This window comes from Oncorhynchus tshawytscha, linkage group LG28, assembly GCF_018296145.1.
Source record: "Oncorhynchus tshawytscha isolate Ot180627B linkage group LG28, Otsh_v2.0, whole genome shotgun sequence".
Taxonomy (NCBI): domain Eukaryota; kingdom Metazoa; phylum Chordata; class Actinopteri; order Salmoniformes; family Salmonidae; genus Oncorhynchus; species Oncorhynchus tshawytscha.
Window position 1 is genome coordinate 24,039,964 of NC_056456.1, and position 25,330 is coordinate 24,065,293.

A 25,330-nucleotide genomic window follows, 5' to 3' on the forward strand; every position below is an offset into this window, starting at 1 on the left:
AAAGTGGTCTGGAAAGTGAGCTGCGTTCAGGGGATCTATGTGTTGGAGAGTGTGAGCTGGAAAGTGGTCTGGAAAGTGAGCTGCGTTCAGGGGATCTACGTGTTTGAGAGTGTGAGTTGGAAGCAGACGTTACACCATACAGCATTTTTGCATAGAGTTCTATTGCGAATTAAAACTCAACCGTTTAGGAATTCACAATCCATAGGTCAAAGGTAGAATAAATCATATGCTTTGAAATGATTCAGATAAAGTGAAAAATGGCAAAGGTCCTCTAAAGATCCCTCCATGAGAGAAACAATAGATAATGTCAACATACAATATATCGCCTTTCATAGTAATGAAAACACCCCAAAAAAATTTAGTTGCTAGGTAGAATAACAAATGTAGCTCCACAAAATAAACAACATCCTTCACTGGCAGTTTAAGGAAATAAAACAATAAATGATCATAGTGTACCGGCTTGTGAAGCTTTTGTATTTAGGCTGAACTGGAAAAGCCCTTGAACCACTGTACCTTTTAATCCCATTTCCTAATGGTGATAAATTCCTCCTGCTCCTTCCAGTTTATGGGAATCAGCCATGTGGTGTTGCCACATAGCAACAAATCCTTACTAGAGAGTTGGATAAACTTTGCAATTTTCCAATACGCCAAATAGGCAGATTGGAGAAAGTGAACAATAGAGATTGAATAGGTCTACTTATGCAGCAAGTAGAGTTTCAGGAGGAGAGGGAAGATATAATCTGTTCCAAATGTCATGGTTGAGGTTATCAACGTATATCAGGTAGTCTTAAGAGTTGTAAAATTATCCAGAGTACAGTAATATAATAACCCCTTGGGAATATAAATGTAAACTTAAAATTGTACAGTGATTGTATTGACATTCTATAACGCCACTCCCAAACCATATATATATTATCTTCATAAATCACCATTTGTTAGGGGGATTAGTGTAAAAAAAAAAAACTTCACCAACACCTCCCCTGGTGCTAGCCAGTCATATTTCAGAGGTAGCTTTAGGGATTACAGAGGTGCATTCCCATGCTCTGCATCTGTCCACGGAAAGACTGCAGCAGATTTTTCCAAAAGAGGATGTACTACCTTAAATCCCCCTATCGATCCTTAGAGGAAAACATCAGTACTAGCAGGCTGCTGAGCACCTGCTACTCTATAGGAGTATGCTCATAGAAAACCTTGGCCAAATATCGACTCATCTCAGAACTGCTTAGTGTCCAAAATGGGATCCAAGTCAGAGCTGGTTGCAACTGAATGTGGACTACGTCAGTAACAAAGTGCATTGGCCAGCATGGGAAACATGTTACGGTGCTTGTTCTGAAGTTAAATAAGATTATGCTTGACCGTGGACAGCTTAGACACAATTGAGCATTCTATTAATTGTAAGGCATATCTATATGTTTTTGAGGTATATCTATATATATTTTCGAAGGAGGAGTTCTCTGGGGGAAGGTATATGTGACTCCCAAACAGAACACCTAATTTTTTAAATGTAAATTTGACAAGTTCAGTTGTAGTACAGGCCAGTAGTACTGTAAATACGTGATGAAATGTCTTCACCAATGGAACATCAAATGAAAGAATAAATGTCTATATACCAATTACAAAGGCCAATTAAGACATTGGGGAATATTTCCACCCTGGTCATTCTCACTGCAGGAAGTGTGTGATAACAGTCAGAATGTCGGCATCATGTAAATACTAAGGTCTCCTCTTTCGGTTGGGACACATCCCACACTGCAGGCTGACGCTTTGTTTGGACAGAGCCCAATTAGTTCTGGTGGCAGGCAGGCTGGACAGACATCCTCACATTTCCCCTGTTCTCGCAGGAGTAGACGAGAGCTAATGAATCGCATAATAATTAGGTGATTATTAGACATTACTTCCAAACGACTGCACTGTCTCTCCTCAGGAGTGCCATACATCAGCCAAGACAGAGTGGGTCAGGCGGCTTCGGCTCATGCTAGGAGAGATATTAAACATGACGAGACAAGACTGGCAGCATGGACTCAGACAAGGTGTTAATTGATTTGTGGATTCGGCCTCTGGGTCCCGGCCAGTTACCACTATGATTTGACGGATGAAAGCATCATTCATATACCTAGTCACAAGGTAATTACAAAACGCCAAGTAATATAACCAACAGATGGCACCATCCTGGATATCTTGCAGTAACAAGAGTGGACACTTAGTAGGAGCTGGTAGGAAAAATATTGATTCCTTATTGCGGATCTAAGCTTGCAAATGCATGTTTATAAATGGGATGTCCATATTAAACCTTCAGTACCATGAATCAAAAATCCAGAGCTTCAGGTAGGTCTGGGTGATGCAGACAATAATCCATGTCTGTCACGTCCTGACCATAGAAAGCCTGTATTTTCTATGGTAGAGTAGGTCAGGGCGTGACTAGGGGTGTTTAGTCTAGTTTATTATTTCTATGTGGGGTTCTAGGTTTATTTTCTATGTTGGGGTTTGTGTATGATTCCCAATTAGAGACAGCTGGTAATCATTGTCTCTAATTGGGGATCATACTTAAGTTGCATTTTTCTACCTGGTGGTTATGGGATATTGTTTATGTTTAGTTGCCTGTTTAGTTGCACTGCATTGTCGTTAGCACTGCATTGTCGTTAGCACTGCATTGTTGTTAGCACTGCATTGTCGTTAGCACTGCATTGTCATTTCGTTTATTCTTTATTGTTTGGTTTTTTCTAAGTTTCACTGTCTAAATTTTAACTCTACGTACGCTGTGCCTTGGTCCGTTAATTCATTAGACGAACGTGACAATATCACAATAATAGAAACGGTTATCTCCATAAAAGCATGAGGTATGCAAGGAAATGTTTAGAAATAAAGATCAACATGATGCATATCTATTAATAATCTTTCAGTATAATCAGTTGCTGAAAGTATCAGGGCTTTTGCTTCATGACAGAAATAAGGGAGAAAACAAATAGAAAATGAAAATATGATTCTAATTTGATGATTGGATGTATTTTGCAGTTACATAAACTAGGGGCACATGTCTAAGTATTTCATGCAGCTTGAGCATGTTAACAAATACCTTCTGAGACTGTTGTCTACTTCAGAGCTCAGTGGTAGAGCTGCTATCATTGACTAATTAATTAACAGGACCTCTTAATTCTGTTCTCATGTCCTCCGGATCTGACGACAACTGTTCAGTATATAGCTTTGTTGTCTGTGTTCTATGTCCTGTGTTTTGCATTATTTTTATCTAAAAAAATAATACTGTTCGCCTTGGGTGTGAGAAATACACTTTACAAATTAAATGAATTATTAATATGTATTATTATCCTAATTTAATATCATATAAGAATCATTTCCACAACATGACATAGATATATTTTGGGCCCTCTGATATTGCAATGCTCTTTCCTGTGTTTAAATGTCAAACCCTGCAATATATTTTGTAATAAATCAATACATTTAGTCATGACTTTTAGATACTGGAAACCATTGATACTATAGGTCACAGGTCATGTACATCTATTACAAGAAGTGCAATACCAGGGAGTCTGCATGCTGTTGGTTGTGAACTCTGTGACAGCTGCATGTAGGTAGGTCTGTCCACCAGCACAATTAGAGCAGAAGGAAAATGTTCTCAACGAGGCCAATACATTGTTTGCCAAATCTAATCGCTCGGCATTGAAATTACATTTACTTGAGCAGCAAGATTTTGACATTTACAAGCCTCAAAGAAACAAATTAGGTGATTTTCTACGCACTTGTATCTGAATGAACAGCAAACCAAGTCAGGCCTTCTAACAAACAGGAATCTTAATTGCATTGGTGCAGAAAACGGATGTATTTTCAGATGATGCTAGGGACCCCAAAGCTGTGAAAGAACACTTACATTGATGTCCAAGTATGGCCTCTGTACTCAAATTGCAATTGTTAACTATGACGGATACAATAATGAATGTTTGTTGTCGATTAAAATAGTGTGTTCTCATATATAATTCACATTCAAGTGTGAAATACAGTTCCTACACAAACAACTTAGTCAAAACCAGTTTAGACATTACATACAGCCCTTTGCTGAGTCAGAGAATGGTCTTGATAGCCATGTTAAACCAACATTTTGAGACAGTCTTTTCATTACTAATGTTTTCTTGCCATGACAGTCATGTTTTGAAAAGTTCACTGCAGTAAATGCAAATGTGATGTTTTATCAATCCAGTGCAGACATTTGAAACGGAAATGCATAGAAGATGTGCCTTAGATCTGTCCTACTCATGCACCGAATAGATATTCTCTATCTCATTTTAATATCATGCATTGAGGGTGGGAGGGCATAATATTGAGGAAATGTAAATCAATAAATTATTATCATTTGAGGAAGATCTGATGGTTCCAAAAAGTTTATCTTCAAACCTGTTACATACAGAAAGATAATCTGATCAGAAATGCTGGATCACCTTTCATCTAATTAGAAATGCTGGATCACCTGAAACTCATGTCTTGAGCAAATGAATAGTCTTAAAGATGGTTGACAGCCTGAGTTTTTCACATCTTTCACCATAAATCTGTCGCAAAACACCAACAAACACTAGGAGTACAACTTTTTAGTAGGATAGAAACCATGGACAGATGGTGAATGAAATAGAACATGCCTGATCCATTTCATGGCTGCTGAGCAAACAAAGAGAGGTAGTACTGTAAAGGGGGCCATCTCCAGGCGGTACAGTGGTTCACTCACCATGCATCCACTGGAATCAAGCTTGCGGTCAGAGACGCAGCGGAAGTTTCGGCTACAACCACCGTTGTCCTTTGAGCAGTCGCGCACCGGGCCAAATGAGTCCAGCAAAACCTCCAGACTGTCAAACGATGAGGAGATCATCAGCTCTTCTCTGGCAAAATAAAACACAAACAAAAACATTAGAATCTTCCCCCTTAGCAAAAAAACAAAATCATCAGTCGCTAGCAATCAAATGTCCCTCTTTGGTTATTGTCTGTTGATTGAAAATGGGTTCGTTGTAGTCCTCATCACAAAACAGTGCATCAAATGCATCTTTCATTTTGAAACTTTATGATGTGCTTCAGTCAGAGCAGCCAAAACTTGAATTTCAAAGCAACCCTGCTTTGCAAAGGGCCTAAGATGTGTTTGATGAAAAGCATTGGGTTTACGGTACGGTTTACAGTGCCTTATTGCTATAACCTTGCTCCAAGCCATCTGTTTTGTCTCTATTATGTGAAATATTTCAAAGACTTGCAAGGTAAAATATTTCAGATCATCACATTGAAATATGAATAGAAAGGGTGGATGAAGAACAAAGCTTGGGCGTACATTCTTATTTTCAGGATGCTAAATCACCATGCCATTGAAGTGGAATATATATGATAAACTGAGTACTTTTATAATAACCCTGCCATGAACCTTGCCTAGGGGAAAGAAAGAATAGCCTCTCTTGTTTTGTAGATAGTATTCATTTGCTCCTTCACCCACTCCCAGAATGCTTCCCCAGAGATTGCCTGAAATAAACATATTCGATATTTCAAGATTTGATCAAACTAGCCAATTTTCTTTTATAATTAACTGTGGGCATTGTCTTTATACATTTATGGCGAACTAACCCAACAGGTCATACAGATAAGGATGCATTTAAAATAATTATGACGCATTCATTTTTTTGTATTAAGTACGGAAAATAACCTTTGTATTTACATGAGTGAAATCATCCATCCTTGTCATCATGTTGTTTAAAACTGATTCATGAGGAGGGTTACAGGTGCAGCTACATAGCGTATGTGATCTCTCCCACGGTTGCACAAATCCTGCATGTTTGATTGAATCCAGACCATACATTAGTGGTCTTCAATAGACACAATCAATGTACATTTGAATCTTAAAACATTATATAGAAAGATGAGACCATTTACCCTAACCTCCACCCTAGCCATAGACTGTTCTCTCTGATACCGCACGGCAAGCGGTACCGGAGCACCTAGTCTAGGTCCAAGAGGCTTCTAAACAGCTTCTACCCCCAAGCCATAAGACTCCTGAACATCTAATCAAATGGCTACCCAGACTATTTGCATTGCCCCCCCCCTTTTACACAGCTGCTACTCTCTGTTATTATCTATGAATTGTCACTTTAATGACTATATCTACATGTACACATTACCTCAATCACCTCGACTAACCGGTGCCCCGCACATTGACTGTGTACCGGTACCCCGTGTATATAGACTCGCTAATGTTATTTTACTGCTGCTCTTTAATTACTTGTTCATTTTATTTCTTATTCTTATTCATATTTTTCAAACTGCATTGTTGGTTAGGGGCTTGTAAGTAAGCATTTCACTGTATTCAGCGCATGTGACTAATAACATTTTATTTGATTTGGATAACTACATGATTAACAAGAACATTTAAGCAGTATGAAAGTCCACTCTGCTCATAATTCAGAAAAGACACAAAGAAGAGACATTCAGGCTATTAGCCGTTGAAAAATACAGGCTGGCTAATTACTTCTCTTTATCCGGTAATTTGCCTTTATGTGAAATATTTCAAAGACTTGCAAGGTAAAATATTTCAGATCATCACATTGAAATATGAATAGAAAGGGTGGATGAAAAACAAAGCTTGGGCGTGCATTCTTATTTTCAGGATGCTAAATCACCATGCCATTGAAGTGGAATATAAACTCAGCAAAAAAAGAAATGTCCTCTCACTGTGAACTGCGTTTATTTTCAGCAAACTTAACATGTGTAAATATTTGTATGATCTTAACAAGACTCAACAACTGAGACATAAACTGAACAAGTTCCACATACATGTGACGAACAGAAATGGAATAATGTGTCCCTGAACAAAGGGGGGTGGGTCAAAATCCAAAGTAACAGTCAGTATCTGGTGTGGCCACCAGCTGCATTAAATACTGCAGTGCATCTCCTCCTCATGGATTGCACCAGATTTGCCAGTTCTTGCTGTGAGATGTTACCACACTCTTCCACCAAGGCACCAGCAAGTTCCCTGACATTTCTAGGGGGAATGGCCCTAGTCCTCACCCTCCGATCCAACAGGTCCCAGATGTGCTCAATGGGATTGAGATCCGGGCTCTTCGCTGGCCATGGCAGAATACTGACATTCCTGTCTTGCAGGAAATCATGCACAGAGCGAGCAGTATGGTTGGTGGCATTGTCATGCTGGAGGGTCATGTCAGGATGAGCCTGCAGGAAGGGTACCACATGAGGGAGGAGGATGTCTTCCCTGTAAAGCACAGAGTTGAGATTGCCTGCAATGACAAGCTCAGTCCAATGATGCTGTAACACACAGCCCATGACAGACCCTCCACCTCCAAATCAAGAGTACAGGCCTCGGTGTAACGCTCATTCCTTCGACGATAAACACGAATCCGACCATCACCCCTGGTGAGACAAAACCGCGACTCGTCAGTGAAGAGCACTTTTTGTCAGTCCTGTCTGGTCCAGCAAAGGTGGGTTTGTGCCCATAGGCAACGGTGTTGCCAGTGATGTCTGGTGAGGACCTGCCTTATAACAGGCCTACAAGCCCTCAGTCCAGCCTCTCTCAGCCTATTGCGGACAGTCTGAGCACTGATGGAGGGATTGTGCGTTCCTGGTGTAACTCGGGCAGTTGTTGTTGCCATCCTGTACCTGTCCTGCAGGTGTGATGTTTGGATGTTCCGATCCTGTGCAGGTGTTGTTACACGTGGTCTGCCACTGCGAGGACGATCAGCTGTCCGTCCTGTCTCCCTGTAGCGCTGTCTTAGGTGTCTTACAGTCCGGACATTGCAATTTATTGCCGTGTCCACATCTGCAGTCCTCATGCCTCCTTGCAGCATGCCTAAGGCACATTCACTCAGATGAGCTGGGACCCTGGGCCTTTCTTTTGGTGTTTTTCAGAGTCAGTAGAAAGACCTACTTAGTGTCCTAAGTTTTCATAACTGTCACCTTAATTGCCTACCATCTGTAAGCTGTTAGTGTCTTACAACCGTTCCACAGGTGCATGTTCATTAATTGTTTATGGTTCATTGAACAAGCATGGGAAACAGTGGTTAAACCCTTCACAATGAAGATCTGTGAAGTTATTTGGATTTTTACAAATTATCTCTGAAAGACAGGGTCCTGAAAAAGGGACGTTTCTTTTTTTGCTGAGTTTACATGATAAACTGAGTACTTTTATAATAACACTGCCATGAACCTTGCCTAGGGGAAAGAAAGAATAGCCTATCTTGTTTTGTAGATAGTATTTATTTGCTCCCTCACCCACTCCCAGAATGCTTCCCCAGAGATTGCCTGAAAGAAACATATTTGATATTTAAAGATTTTATCAAACTTGCCAATTTTCTTTTATAATTGACTGTGGGCATTGTCTTTATACATTTATGGAGAACTAACCCAACAGGTCATACAGATAATGATGTATTTTTAAAAAAAATGGAGGGTTTCATTCTTATACTGAATTTAGGCTACCTTTATGATGTATTCATTTTTTTGTATTAAATTAAGCACACAAAATAACCTTTGTATTTACATGAGAGGAATGTTATTCGTCACATGCTTCGTAAACAAAAGGTGTAGACTAACAGTGAAATGCTTACTTGCAAGCCCTTCCCAACAATGGGGAGAGAAATAATATAGAAACATAATAGTAAAGTCAATCACGTAATAATAAAAGTAATAATAAATACACAATGAGTAACTTGGCTATATACACGGGTCACCAGTACTAAGTCGATGTGCAGGGGTACAAGGTCATTGAGGTAGATGTGTACATGCATATGATATAACTAGGAATAAAGTGACAGATAGTAAACAGTAGCAGCAGCGTATGTGATGAGTCAAAAAAGTTAGTACAAAAAGGGTCAATGCAGATAGTCCGGCTAGCTATTTGGTTAACTATTCAATAGACACTATCACTATAGATTTGAACCTTAAAGCTTTCTATGTAGAAAGATGAGCCCATTTACCCTAGCGTTCAATTATATATATGATTAAAAAGAACATTTAAAGCAATAGGAAAGTCCTCTCTGCTCATAATTCAGAAAAGACACAAAGAAGAGACATCCATTCAGGCTATTAGCCATTGAAAAATACAGGCTGGCTAATTGCTTCTCTTCACCCTGTAATTTGCCTTGCATTATACTTTACTCTTTATAGGTGAGTCACAGTTAAAATGGAAGGAAATACTGTATATTGTGAGGATTCTGATTCCAAGTCTGCAGATCAATCTACATGTATCTATGAATACTCTGAGCTCTACATGGCTTAAACTTACAAAACTTTCCTCCATCTCATTTCTGTTGCTATATAGGATAACAAGATAACAAGGAGTAGAAGCAAGTAACTAAATCTAACCCTCTAAATGGTTCATTAAATGGGGAGAGAAAGTTGAACGCTGACTCTTTGAAACACAACTTTAATGAAAAACGGTGCCCAATGCAGTCAAAATAAAAATGTTCCTGTGTTTTGTATCATATTGTATAATTCTGGGGCGGCAGGTAGCCTTGTGGTTAGAGCGTTGGGCCAGTAACCGAAGGTTGCTAGATCGAATCCCCAGGCTGACAAGGTAAAAATCTGTCGTTCTGCCCCTGAACAAGGCAGTTAACCCACTGTTCCTAGGCCATCATTGTAAATAATCATTTGTTCTCAACTGACTAAATTAAGGTTTAATATATATATATATATGTATATATATATTGTACAACAGCTGATAAAACTAACACTGTAAAAATGTGATCAGTGTTATTTCCTGATAGTTGCTGGTTGTAAATAAAATGTACCCAGGACCTTCTATGTTTTGCATGGGTTGAGTTTCGGCTTCCCTGGTAACATCACTAGATTGTAAATTAGGTAATAGACCAATAACAAAGAGAGTTCCCAACCTTTCTGCCAAATAACAGCTAATTTTCTGTTTCCCCTCCCCAGTCAGACCACTCAGACAAACACTCCCAAATAATTGTTTTGCAAAAAAGCTAATTTTGTTTCTTTTTGATTTTTAAATGGAAAACTGTTACAGTAAGGTTGTGACCCAGAATTTGAGATTGATATAAAAAATGGCTGCAGTTCAGTTTAAAGCTCTTTTGTCAACTATTTTGTCAATTTTATGAAGTTAATAAATTAAGGCACAGACACTTTTAGATCAGAGCCTTTTCTTCCTTGTGTTGCTGCCAGAGAGTAAGACGTGGTGACAAATGATTTTCAAACAAGGCCTCAGAGGGAGCACGCAGCTCCAAAGCAGAGTAAATTAACAGCATCTAGAGGTGGTAGATAGCTGTGGCGTATGCTACTGCCCTGGGGGGACGCAACGTGAGCGTTCATCACGTCATCAATCACAAGACATGTAGTTATTTACTCAGTTTTCAAGAAAGCTGCCAAATGATAAATAGAATGTAAAAACACAGGAAACAAGTAGGGTGTAATGGGATACTGTATAATATGGGAGAATAGTTCACATCAATGCAGTAAAAAGAGAGATGTGGTAGTCTATTGCAGAGAAAGCAAGACTTAAAGTGATACTTCAGGATTTTGGCAATGAGGCCCTTTATCTACTTCCCCAGAATCAGATGAACTGGTGGATAGCATTTTTTTTGTCTCTGTCCAGTATGAAGGAAGTTAGAGGTAGTTTCGCGAGCCATGGCTCGATACCCATAGACTTACAGCCGCAACTACCTCAAACTTCCTTCATAATGGACACAAAGACATAAAAATGGTATCCACAAGTTCATCTGACTGATAAAGGGCCTCATTGCCAAAATGCTGAAGTTTCCCTTTAATGAAACCCATTATCAAAAATATTTTCATTGTTTGTGGTATTACATGAGCAGTAATATGTTTTTGTTGTAGCCAGTCACTTGTCTTTGGCCTGTTGCTCAAAAGTGAAGCCGTTGTGGGCTACATCATTACTATGTTCAGCTGAGAAACTAGTTTAGTGCTTCACAGAGAAGAATCCAAATGTAAAAGCCAATCAGAATCAGAGGAAAATCTGACCTTTTGTTAATAGTATTCAAGCTTCCAGTAACAAATCATCCTCCAACTAATATAGAGCACGGTTTTCATGATCACCCATTCAAATATTCAGGATAAAATAGATTTGTATACCTACTCCATAATAATCCACCCCATGTTTTCTCTTGTAAGGTTAGCTCCCAATTTACCATTGAATTTGGTACAGTGCCTCTAATGACACTCCAATGCTGGACAGAGTGGTTGTGACTGCAACTAACTGAATGACGATTTGTGACATCCAGTTAACATGGATCATCATCATCATCATCTAAGTTCAATATCAGCTGAAAGGGATGATGGATCTTGCTACTCCTATTGAACTTTGACTCAGTAACGTAACATACTGAGAATGCTATGTTAAAATCAAAGTCAGAGTTCCTCAAAGTCTGCTAGTTGAGTCTTGGATGTGCTGACATGATTTTGAAATTGTGTTGTTTATGAATAATAAGATATGAATATTTCATTGATGAAATCAGGAGCATGCATATCTTTACTTTTCCCCAAAAAAACTATAAAGACTATCTATGTCAAATCATGCCCAGGTGATCGTATAACGATTCATCTTTAAAAAAAAAAATCTTTCAACTGAAATTGACAAGCAAAATATAGAGACTAACTCAAAAGAACATGACAGGACAGGACATGTCATCACAGGACTAAAACATTTACACAATGACTGAGAGTGAGGACATTTCATTGGATTAATCCGTAAAATGTGAATACAGTGCAATTGGAAAGTATTCAGAACCCTTGACTTTTTCCACATTTGTTACGTTGCGGCATTGTTCTAAAATAGATTAAATTAAAAATTGTCCTCATCAATCTACAATTTTTGCAAATACATTAAAAAAATGTTTTTAAACAGAAATACCTTATTTCCATAAGTATTCATGCCCTTTTCTATGACACTTGAAATTGAGCTCAGGTGCATCTTGTTTCCATAGATCATCCTTGAGATGTTTCTACAACTTGATTGGAGTTCACCTGTGGTACAATCAATTGATTGGACATGATTTGGAAAGGCTCACACCTGTTTACAGCTGTCCACAGTTGACAGTGCATGTCAGAGCTAAAACCAAGCCATGAGGTCGAAGGAATTGTCCGTAGAGCTCTGAGACAGGATTGTGTCAAGGCACAGACCTGGGGAAGGGTACCAAAAAACATCTTCAGCATTAAAGATCCCCAAGAACTCAGTGGCCTCCATCATTCTTAAATGGAAGAAGTTTGGAACCACCAAGATTCTTCATAGATCTGACCGCCCGGCCAAACTGAGAAATCGGGGAGAAGGGCCTTGGTCAGGGAGGTGACCAAGACCCCGATGGTCACTCTGACAGAACTCCAGAGTTCCTCTGTGGAGATGGGAGAACATTCCAGAAGTACAACCATCTCTGCAGCACTCCACCAATCAGACCTTTATGGTAGAGTGGCCAGACGGAAGCCACTCCTTATTAAAAGGCACATGACAGCCCACTTGGAGTTTGCCAAGAGGCACCTAAAGGACTCTCAGACCATGAGAAACAAGATTCTCTGGTCTGATGAAACCAAGATTGAACTCATTGGCCAGAATGCCAGGCGTCATGTCTGGTGGAAATCTGGCACCATCCCTACAGTGAAGCATGGTGGAGGCAGCATCATGCTGTAGGGGTGTTTTTCAGCGGCAGGGACTGGGATACTAGTCAGGATCAAGGGAAAGATCAATGGCTCAAAGTACAGGGAGATCCTTGATGAAATCGCTCAGGACCTCAGACTGGGGCGAGGATCACCTTCTAACAGTACAGCGACTCTAAGCACACAGCCAAGACAACGCAGGAGTGGCTTCGGGCCAAGTCTCTGAATTTCTTTCAGTGGCACATTCAGAGCCCGGACTTGAACCCGATCTAACATCTCGGGAGAGAAAAAAAGAAGAAGCTGTGCAGCAATGTTCCTCATCCAACCTGACAGAGAGGACACGCTGAGAACAATGGGAGAAACTCCCCAAATACAGGTGTGCCAAGAAGACTACCCAAGAAGACTCGAGGCTGTAATTGCCGCCAAAGGTGCTTCAATAAAGTACTGAGTAAAGGGTCTGAATACTTATGTAAATGTGTTATTCCTGTTTTTTTTTTTTTATAAAATTGCAAAAACTTCAAAAAACCTGTTTTTGCTTTGTTATTATGGGGTATTGTGTATGTGGAAAAAGTAAAGAAGTCTGAATACTTTTTGAATGCACTGTATACACTGAGTGTACAACACATTCGGAGCACCTTCCTAATATTGAGTTGTATCCCCTTCTTTAGGCCATCAGAACATCCTCAATGTGTCAGGGCATGGACTCTACAAGGTGTCGAAAGAGTTCCACAGGGATGCTAGCCCATATTGACTCCAATGCTTCCCACTCTTGTGTCAAGTTGGCTGGATGTCCTTTGGGTGATGGAACATTCGTGATACACACGGGAAAGTGTTCAGCGTGAAAAACCCAAAAGCGTTGCAGTTCTTGACACAAACCGGTGCACCTAGCACCTACTAACATACAGTAAGTACCCTGTTCAATGGCACTTAAATATTGCCCATTCACCCTCTGAATGGCACACAAACAATCCATTTCTCAATTGTCTCAAGGCAAAAACATCCTTCTTTAACCCGTCTCCTCTCCTTCATTTACACTGACTGAAGTGGATTTAACAAGTGACATCAATAAGGGATCATAGCTTTCACCTGGATTCACTTGGTCAGTCTATGTCATAGAAAGAGCATTTATACTTCATGTTTTGTATACTCAGCGTAGTGAGCCATACCCAGTGCTTAAGTTGTATATCGGGAGGTACCATAACAAAAAGTGAGTGCAAGAGGGGGTGACCAAGGGGGCTCTGAGGTACCGGAACGGATGGAAAATAATAATCACCTTTATAATAAAGCAGTGCATGCATATCATCGCATTTGCGTTGTGACATAGAGCATTACAGCAGGCCTGGAGTCGCTTATAGAAGTTGCACATATGAAAGAAACAATTGTGCAAACTGAAAATCTGAAATCAATAAAAGCAACCTTGCCTTGAATCCATCAATAGCCTAGACCTACAGTAGGTGTGTATACACATATAGTTCAATATGAGGAGGAAATTATAGAAATGATGAGTAGCTCACTCGCCGGTGAAGGCGCTAGGCTTTTGGCCCGAGACTATCTCTCTTGTTTTACATTATAAAACAGTGTTTGCTCAATAGGTCTAATTGGAAGTTTATATATTTGGTAGTCTACAGTCAGATTAGAGTCTTCTCTTTTAAACTGGAGCCATCTGCTTTCCAAACTGTGTTATCCCACGATTTCATTTGATAGAAAGGCTTTTTCTGGCTGCATGCAGTTCACTGACAGATTTGCCGCCCGGCTATATGCCTTGTGACTGGGCTACATAAACACAATCCATAGCTAGGTCATTTTTTAAGATGCTATTGGTCCTCTGTGGATAAATTATAGGCCTACTCCTGGTGTAGTATTCTGAATGATTTAATTTATTTCTGAACAGACAGCAGTAATTGTATAACTTTGGCAGAAATATTTCAATTAATCAGGGCTGCTGAAACTCCTTCAGCACCCTTCCCGCAGCTACTGTATGATTCTATAAGGAAATAAACGTGCAACACTGGAGAGATGAGAGTTGCAGGCTCATGTCTAGCAGAGAAAGTGAGAGATATCATAGGAAATACATCTCATTCTAGTTCTGAGAGAGATCCAGGCGCATTTCTCTCTCTTACCACAGCAATAGCCATCCATTGGTCTCAAACATAGGCTATGTTGAGCAAACCATAAGCTCGGGCCGGCCCCACCCAACACAAATTAATTCTTAAAATATCAGGTGCAGGCTGAAAATCTACATTTTCACATTACATTTTTTAGGGGGTAAGATAATTAATGAGGAGGCAAATCGAATGAACTCTGGTCACTTTTATTAAAATGTTTACATTGCAAACAGTGTTTTTTTATTTAGAGGTATAGGATCTGGCAAAAATGAAGCACTGGCCATACCTGTGCCAGACAAAAAAGCTAAAAACGATAGAACCAAACATCATTACGCAGCTGCATAATTAGTCTCTGTTACAAGAATACGTGACATTTCAAAACAATGTTTACCGAGATCAACCAAGGCATGAAAAGGCATAGCCGCGGGAAGTAGGGGTGCTGAGGGTGCTGCAGCACCCCCTGAAAAATCTGAATACAAAAAAAAGTTTAATTTCAAAATCACAAAAGTAGTGCACTTTGCCTTTACTAGTCCTGTATTAGCAGACCGATATAGCCGTCTGTAGCGCTGGCAAAAAAATACATTTCAGCATTGCAGCCGCCCACAAACTCCTTCCTGCGGCTATGGGCTAAGGACTCAGTTAGGAGGAATAGGGGTGTGAACGTTTAAATGAAATTGGAATCCTTAACGTTAAGAAAAATCACAAAAAAACAACTGTTTTTTGGGGGTGGTTTCCCAAACAAAATTAAAATCACAGTGCAGTCTGCTTGCTCTATCTGATGCGAGTGTGTGTACAGTCTTCAGTCTGTTGCGTGTAGAATATCCTATCCTATTCATTGATTATAGGCCCTGCTGTACTGAAGTTGCGAGACTTTGCAAGCCAAAAAATTGTGAAATACAGCATTCCATTGCAAGATACAGCTTTTATTGCAGATAGATGGGCTTAGAGCACGGTTCTGACTCCGTCTGTCTGGTAGCCGACCTGCCTACAGTATACTGTGCCCCTCCCCTCTCTCTACACAAGTGTTTGAATTCAGTCACAGCAACTAATCAGTCTCCAGTTCCAAAAATACTGAAATTTAGGAGTTCATTCTTAGCGGAAGATGTATTTTCTTTCTACTAAATGTCTTGTTAAGTCACGTATTTAACAAAGTGTAAAGCCCTTTTATGGAGAAAGTGGTCTGTGGTTAGCAGCAGGCATTTTATTGACAATTCAATTGCATTTCACAATGTTTCTACTTCATTTTCATCATCTCCAGCACCATCAACATCAACTTAATGTGAAAATTGTGGTTTTGTAGCACAGGAAGCTGCTGAGGGAAGGACGGCTCATAAAAATGGCTGGAATGGTGTGAATGGAATGGGATCAAACACATGGAAACCATGTGTTTGATGTGTTGAATACCATTCCATTATTTCCGTTCCAGCCATGACTATGAGTCTGTCCTCCCCAATTAAGGTGTCACCAGCCACCTGTGTTTTGAAGTAAAAAGGATAGAGTAAGATAAGCTTTTCCAATGACATCATCAACCAATTAGTAGGGAATGATTAGGCAATGCCTACTCATAATTGGTTAAAATTATATATTTTTTTATTACAACACATAGTAAAGCAATTTTCACATATGTTGATGTTGGGGTGGTGCTGGACATGATGAATATAAGCTTGACCATTTTTTTTCTCTTTAAGGCTAAGTTGATCGTTAGAACATTTGTAGGAGCATGAGAAAACTTCAGAACAAAGTTGCCTACAAATGTTTTTGGAATTGATACAAACAAGCAATGCATTAAAAAAATGCTTCAAATTAAAACCGATAATGGTATTCAAGCTTCCAGTAAAAAGCCATCATCCAACTATTATAGAGCCTGGTTTTTCATGATCACCCATTCAAATATTCAGGATAAAATAGATTTGTACACCTACTCCTTAAATAATCCACCCCATGTTTTCACTCTTGTGAGATTGGCTCCCAATTTACCATTGAATTTGGTACAGCACCTCTAATGACGCTCCAATGCTGACCAGAGTGGTTGTGACTGCAACTAACTGAATGACGATTTGTGACATCCATTTAACATGGATCATCATCATCATCATCATCCCTGTTCAATATCAGCTAAAAGTGATGATCTTGCTACTATTGTTCAACTTTGACTCAGTAACCTAACATCATGGTACTAAGAATGATACACTACCGCTCAAAGTTTGGGGTCACTTAGAAATGTCCTTGTTTTGAAAGAAAAGCACATTTGTTGTCCATTAAAATAACATCAAATAGATTAGAAATGCAGCGTGGACATTGTTAATGTTGTAAATGACTATTGTAGCTGGAAACGGCAGATTTTTTATGTAACATCTACATAGGTGAACAGAGGCCCATTATCAGCAACCATTACTCCTGTGTTCCAATGGCACGTTGTTTTAGCTAATCCAAGTTTAGCATTTTAAAAGGCTAATTGATCATTAGAAAACCCTTTTGCAATTATGTTAACACAGCCGAAAACTGTTGTTCTGATTAAAGAAGCAATAAAACTGGCCTTCTTTAGACTAGTTGAGTATCTGGTGCATCAGCATTTGTGTGTTCGATTAGAGGCTCAAAATGGCCCGAAACAAGAAACTTTCGTCAGTCTATTCTTGTTCTGAGAAATTAACGCTATTCCATGCGAGAAATTGCCAAGAAACTGAAGATCTCTTACAATGCTGTGTACTACTCCTTTCACAGAACAGCGCAAACTGGCTAGAATAGAAAGACTAACCAGAATAGAAAGAGGAGTGGAAGGCCCTGGTGCACAACTGAGCAAGAGGATAAGCACAGAGTGTCTAGTTTGAGAAACAGACGCCTCACAAGTCCTCCACTGTCAGCTTCATTAAATAGTAACACCAGTCTCAACGTCAACAGTGAAGAGGCGACTCCGGGATCCTGGCCTTCTAGTTAGAGTTGCAAAGAAAAAGCCATATCTCAGACAGGCCAATAAAAAAAGGATTAAGTTGGACAAAATAACACATACACTGGACAGAGGAACTCTGCCTAGAAGGCTAGCATCCCGGAGTCTCCACTTCACTGTTGACAGTGAGACTGGTGTTTTGCTCATCTTGACAACAAAGTTGACTACAAATACAAAGTTGCCAATGTCTTTGCAATTGATTCAAACAAGCAACGCATAAAAAAACTCTTCAAATTAAAACCCACATGTCGGCCTGAAAATATTAAACCAGCAGCCTGTGTGTCACGACTCCGACCGAAGGACACTCCCCTTCCCGTTCGGGTGGCGCTCGGCGGGTCGTCGCCGGCCTACTAGCTGCCACTGATTATTTCCTCCCCCTCCTTATGTGTTTATTGAGTGCACCTGTTTTGAGTTAGGTAGTTAGTAGTAAGGCTTTATTAGTCAGCCGGCCCGCATGGTTCCTTGTGCGGGATTAATTATTGTGACCGTCTGTTTGATGTACTTGTGTGCACGTCTATGGGTTTTGTGTTTTCCCATTTTGTGGGTTTTTTCTGGACAGTTTAAGTCCCCCTGTTTGGGGCATTTGTTTGTTCATTACGCCCTGTGTTTTCGTGAGGGTTGGCTTATGTTCACCGTTTCTCTGTGCATTAAAATAGCACTCCCCTGAACTCTCTGCTTCCTGCGCCTGACTCCTCATCCACTACACTCAGACCATTACACTATGCCTATTTCAGTCATATTGTTTCATGTTCAATCAATTGAGTTATATTTTGCTACTTCTAGGCTACAGTCTATCATTTTCTCAACATATTTCATGTTGTGTATGTCACGCTCTGATCTGTTTCACATGTCCTTGTGCTTGTCTCCACCCCCTCCAGGTGTCGCTTATTATCCCTGGTGTATTTATCCCTGTGTTTCCTGTCTCTCTGTGCCAGTTTGTCTTGTTTGTCAAATCAACCAGCGTTTTTGTGTGTCAGCTCGTGCTTTTTCCAGTCTCTCTTTTCTCGCTCTCCTGGTTTTGACCCTTGCCTGTCCTGACTCTGAGCCCGTCTGCCTGACCACACTGCCTGCCCCTGACCTCGAGCATGCCTATCGTCTTGTACCGTTTGGACTCTGACCTGGTTTATGAACTCTCACCTGTACCCGACCTGCCTTTTGCCTATCCCTTTTGCTATAATAAATATCAGAGCTCAACCATCTGCGTCTGCATTTGGGTCCCGCCTTGTGCCCTTATAGTTTAGCCTAACATGCACGAAATGATGTGCCAAATCTTAATTTAGTGCATTATTATAGGATAAAGATTAGAATAAGCCACCTCAATATTTGCAGCCATAGGTGATAATATATTTCTAGAAGCTGATCCGCCCTCAGAATTGTGGAATAATTATAATGTTAAGGTAAGATTTGAATGAAGAATGCTGATCCGAGAGCAGAGTTGCCTTTCTTTAAATTCTATCAGTATCCACACATGCCTCAACGACGAACTAGGCGACCATTCCCTCTGCATGGTGTTTTGGGAAACACATGTTACATCTTCGGCCGTTGTAGAAAAGATGCAATCGTTATAACACTCGTAAGCCTAAGTTCAATCGCAATCAGGAAACCCAGCCTGGTCTACTCCTGATGGACCGTAGTACAACTTTAGAAGTGGCATTCCTTTAAAGACAAGTAAAATGCCCATTCAGTGGTGTTTCGAAACTATCTCCAGAGGTTTCGTGTCGGCATTTAAAAATCCATAGTGCACCCTTACAGACAAACAAGTATGCTGTAGCAGAGACACTTTCAAGGGTATATACCTATGGCAACTTCATTGCCAAGCCCTAGCGGTCATACATAATAGGACCATTATCTTATTTTTTTTACTTTTTAAAATTGTTTTAACAAATGGCCATTTAAATGTTGAGCAAAATTTTATATTTCTCACATCCCTAGTTAGGATCATCAACTGGAAGGATTTAAAAGCTCAGATACAAAGGATAACTTTGAACTCAGCAAATGGTGGATGTGTGAAGACTGCAGTCAGTTTGAGCAGCCAGGTGAAATTGCAATAAAAATGCCTTGCATACTCAGTGACTATAATTTGTGTTTCTCTAAATGTCATAGTTATAATGAAACTACCCGCACGTAACGAATGCAATCAGGGATATGGCTAAATAGATGTAGCTTCAAAGTTGCATTTGTTGAAGTGTGTATAATATAAGTTGAAATTTTTCCGCACTTCAAAAAAGATCTATGTGCAAGCAGTACATTTCCTTTTGAGAGGTTATGAACCATTTAACAATTCAATTCAACTACACTTTTATGGTATTACATTTCCAAATGAGTTTTGTTTTTGCTGCTCTCTTATTGATTTTTTGCTCAACTTTAGTGCTTCTTTACTCTTTGAATCATGATCAATGAAACACTTGCAATGTCTGACATCAACCTTATAACGAGTGTAAAATGTTCCAGAACAATGTATAGGGAATACAAAATGCTTTGATATGGAGGATATTCAATGGCGATTATGATGGAATAAAAATACTGTCGGCCTATGTAGCCTCAAGATATTACTTTGTTTATAGCTAATATAATATAGCTAATAACGTACCTCATGAAACATATGGAAAAGTTGAATCTCTTACCTCACATCCACAGCATCCTCCATGACAGTCATATCAGTCTTGCACTTGGCTGAAGGGTTGATTGCCAGCTCAGCAGGTGGAATGACAAAGCTTTTACTTAATGGTAACCACATCCCTTCCCCCAATGTGTATGTGAACCTGAGGAGGAAAAACACATTATGGTACTAATGGAACAACATCATTGGAAACAAAGTAGAAAGAACAGTGTCTACTTTGTCCACTTAATTGAGTATTTCAAAAGAGCTGGGTTTACTACCGTTTTGCTAATGCGTGTTTGTCTGAAATAAGCTGAATTCCAGGTCTTCTGGTGCCTTGTTGAGTGGTAACTCAGAAGATCAGTGTGGAGAACATCAGTGGTTGTTTTAATTTCCTACAGAGAAATACAATAAAACCCATGGCCTGTTGCCCATATAGCCTTGGAGACTTTTGTGCCTTTGACCATTTGTTTGTCTTTCTCTGGATAATCACAAGCATATACTCAGTTGTCTTCAAAAGGCCTTTTACACTCACTTAAACTAAAGGTTGATTGGACTCTGGAGTAGCACATTGTGTTTTTTTCTCACAGTTCAATAGTTTTAGAAATCTATCCCTGGCAATGGTTCATAGCATTCAACTAATAGTTCTCAAACTACACTGAACAAAAATATGAAGGCACCATGTAAAGTGTTGGTCCCATGTTTCATGAGCTGAAATAAAAGATCCCAGAAATTATCCATACACCCAAAAATATTATTTCTCTCAGATTTTGTGCAAAAATTTGTTTACACGCCTGTCAATGAGCATTTCTCCTTTGCCAAGATAATCCATCCATATGACAGGTGTGGCATATCAACAAGCTGATTAAACAGCATGATCATTACATAGCTGCACCTTGTGCTGGGGACAATAAAATCCACTCAACACAATGCCACAGATGTTTCAAGTTGTGAGGGAGCGTGCAATTAGCATGCTGACTGCAGGAATGTCCACCAGAGCTGTTGCCAAAGAATTTGATGTTTACTTCTCTACCACAAACCGTCTTCAATGTCATTTTAGAGAATTTGGCAGTATGTCCAAACAGTTTCACAACCACAGACCACATGTAACCACGACAGCCCAAGACCTCCACATCCGGCTACTTCAGCTGCGGGATCGTCTGAGACCAGCCATCCAGACAGCTGATGAAACTGAGGAGTATTTCTGTCTGTAATAAATTCCTTTTGTGGGGAAAAACTTAATCTGTTTGGCTGTGTCTGGCTCCCCAGCGGGTGGGCCTGGCACCCAAGTGGGTGGGATTATGCCATGGCTGACCCCTGCCCAGTCATGTGAAATCCATAGATTAGGGCCTCATGAATTTATTTAAATTGACTGAATTCTGTCACAGTTTCTGTTTTATTTGATTGGTGTTTCCTTAGGTTAACGCTGGAGGGCACCCTTGTTTTCTGGTTTCCCTGATCATTACTTATTGTTTTCACATGTTTTAATTACCTTCTCTGTTCACCTGGTTGCCTTGCTATTTAGGTTCCTCAGTTGACCTGTATTTGTGCTTAGGTCTCATGTTTTGTTAGTGTATTCTTGTGCGGTCGCCTTGTTTTTGTCAAGACTTTAAGTAAAAGGGTTTGAGTTCATGGGTTCGAGTTCATACAAGCATTATTGTAACAGTATACCTAAGCCAACAATGGACCCAGCAGAGATTTCTCAGTCATCCGAGGAACATGCCGAACTCCACCATTTACGGTCGGAACTCACCCACCATGGAACTGTGATTGGCCTCTATCAGGTGCGGCTGCAGACATTGTTGGATGATTTAAGAACTCTTGTGTCCGCTCTGCAGACAGGACAGATGGGAGCAACAGCTGCTGCACCTGTGGCTGTTCCTAATCCTCCACTTTCTACCAGCTCAGCATCTTCCTCCCTTCGGGAGCCTCATCTTCCTGCACCGGAGCGCTATGAGGGGCATCCTGTGTGTCGTGGGTTCCTGCGCCAATGCTCGCTGGCCTTCGAGTTGCAGGCATTAACGTTTCCCACCGAGCGTTCCAAAGTGGCATATGTCATCTCCTTGCTCTCAGGAAGAGCTCTGGACTGGGCCACGGCCATATGGGAGCAGCAATCAGACATTTGTTTTAATTGGCAAAGCTTCACCCAGGAGATGAGGGTTTTTGATCACCCCATCAGAGGCAGGAACGCTGCTCAAAGACTCATTGTGCTTCGGCAGGGCAGCTGGAGCATAGCTGATTACGCCATTGACTTTCGGACGCTCGCTGCTGAGAGCAGTTGGAATACAGATGCACTTCACTCAGCCTTTCTGAACGGACTCAGCAAGGTTCTCAAGGATTAACTGGCTTCCCGGGACAACCCTGACACTCTGGATGAGCTTATCGTTCTGCTTTGGGAACGTCGTAGTGAGAGGACGGAGAGGTTCCGAGTGGTCTCCAGTGTTTCAGGTCCCATTGAGGGAGTTCCACTGCCTTATGCTGCATCTGCTTGTTCTGTACCCTGTCAGAGTTCTCAATTCGGCTCTGGTTCTCCTTCATATCCTTCAGAGGAGCCGATGCAATTGGGACGCACCAGACTTTCCGCTCGGGAGAGAAGGAGCAGGATTAACGAGCAACATTGCCTTTACAGTGAACAGTCTGGACATTTCTGTGCCTCCTGGCCCGAGCTGACGGGAAATGGGATGACTCGTCAGTAGACGGGAGAATACTGGCGGGTCAGTCTCCAGCTGCCGACATGGTACGCTCCTTGCTTCCGACCAACCTGCACTGGGACAATGGGCATTTGGACATTCTTGCTTTCATAGATTCTGGGGCTACCAGCTGTTTTCTGGATCACACAATAGCTCGCCAAGAAGGGCTACACCTCACTAAGCTAGACATTCTGTTGTCGGTCACTGCGCTGGATGGTCAACCCCTAGGGTCTAGGAAGGTGAAGCAACTCACCATGCCTATTCAGCTACGAGTTCTGGATTATCGTGTGGAGTTTATCCAGTTACATTTGGTGGAGTCTCCTGAGCTTCCCCTGGTTCTTGGACATCCGTGTCTTTCTATCCATAATAATCAAATTGACTGGCCCTCGGGAAGAGATCTGGGATGGAATCATTCATGCCAGTCCACCTGCCAGCAACACTCCCCACATCTTTCCGGCCCTGCTCGTCTGGAGGCTTCCGATTTCTCCTGTTCCCCCAGCTTGGGACGACAAGCCTGATCTTTCCTGCGTACCTCGGGATTACCGGGATCTGGGTCAGGTCTTCAGCAAACGAAGGGCCAGCAAACTGCCTCCTCACAGGTCCAACGATTGTGCCTTCGGCCTCCTGCCCGGCATCAGTCCTCCGAGAGGAGGTCTGTATTCTCTCTCAGTTCCAGAGACTGCAGCCATGAATATTAAGGAGGCGCTGGCGGTTGGTTTTATTTGGCCATCCACTTCACCTGCAGGAGCGGGTTTTTTCTTTGTTGGAAAGATGGATGGGGGATTACGTCTCTGTATCGATTAACGGGGTTTGCGTACAATCTGGTGTGCGTCAGTCAGGGAGACGGGTGGAAGACAGCATTCAACACCCCAAATGGACATTATGAGTACCGTGTCATGCCATTTGGACTTACAAATGCTCCAGCCATTTTCCAGGCCCTGGTTAATGATGTGCTGCGTGACTTCCTTCAACAGTTCGTTTGTGTACCAAGATGACATCCTCATCTTCTCCAGGTCCATGGCTGAACACATCCAACATGTTCGCCAGGTTCTTCAGACTCCTCTCTCACTACTTTTTTGTGAAGGCCGAGTGTCTTAGGTTACCACTGGAGGGCACCCTTACCTTGTTTTCTAGTTTCCAGGTTACCCTGATCAATACTTATTGGTTTCACCTGTTTTAATTACCTTCTCTGTTCACCTGGTTGCCTTGCTATTTAGGTTCCTCAGTTGGCCTGTATCTGTGCTTAGGTCTCATGTTTGTTCGTGTACTCTTGTGCGGTTGCCTTAAAACATCTGGATCAAGTTTATTTGTCACATGCGCCGAATACAACATGTGTAGACCTTACAGTAAAATACTTACTTACAGGCTCTAACCAACAGTGCAAAAAAGGTATTAGGTGAACAATGGGTAAGAAAATAAATAAAAACAACAATAAAAAAACTGTGAATAATAACAGTCAGCACATACCCGGAGCACACGTCCTGGTAATCCATCTTTCCCCACAGACTTGTGAATATTGACCTGTTTAAAGGTCTTTCTCACGTCGGCTATGAAGAGCTTGATCACACAGTCGTCCAGAACAGCTGATGCTCTCATGCATGCCTCAGTGTTGCTTGCCTCAAAGCGAGCATAGAAGTGAATTAGCTCGTCTGGTAGGCTTGTGTCACTGGGCAGTTCGCAACTGTGCTTCCCTTAGTAGTCTGTAATAGTTTGCAAGCCATGCCAGATAAGACGAGCTTTGGAGCCGGTGTAGTACGATTCAATCTTAGCCCTGTATTGACACTTTGCCTGTTTGATGGTTCGTCGGAGGGCATAGCAGGATTTCTTATAAGCTTCCAGGTTAGAGTCCCGCTCCTTGAAAGTAGCAGCTCTACCCTTTATTTCAGTGCGAATGTTGCCTGTAATCCATGGCTTCTGGTTGGGGTGTGTACGTACAGTCACTGTGGGGACAACGTCCTCGATGCACTCATTGATAAAGCCAGTGACTGATGTGGTGTACTCCTCAATGCCATCGGAAGAATCCCGGAACATGTCCTGGAGTGTAGTTTTGTCCTGTAGTTTAGCATCTGCTTCAACTGACCACTTTTTTATAGACCGAGTCACCGGTGCTTTCTGCTTTAATTTTTGCTTGTATGCAGGAATCAGGAGGATAGAATTGTGGTTGGATTGACCAAATGGAGGGTGAGGGAGAGCTTTGTACGCATCTCTGTGTGTGGAGAACGCCTTCTGTGGATCCTCTGCACCTGCGTCTCTTCTTCTTGCAAATAACTGGGATGTTGACCTTGTCGGGTGTTCAGAGAATGTCCTGTGCGTCCTGTTTGTTGAAGAAAAATCTTTGTCTAATCCGAGGTGAGTGATCGCTGTCCTGACATCCAGAAGCTCT

General features: G+C 41.1%; 1 protein-coding gene across 10 annotated transcripts in view; it reads right to left on the reverse strand.

Moving 5' to 3' along the window:
• LOC112226955 (astrotactin-1) overlaps positions 1-25,330 on the reverse strand; it is a 247,471-nt gene that overhangs the window by 136,560 nt on the left and 85,581 nt on the right. For all 10 annotated transcript variants that reach the window (XM_024391656.2, XM_024391655.2, XM_024391652.2 and 7 more), the window contains 2 exons: positions 20,283-20,420; positions 4,730-4,880 (listed from right to left, as the gene is read on the reverse strand). In XM_024391656.2, the coding sequence (XP_024247424.1) occupies positions 4,730-4,880; positions 20,283-20,420 (289 nt within the window). The remainder of the gene's footprint in view (positions 1-4,729; positions 4,881-20,282; positions 20,421-25,330) is intronic.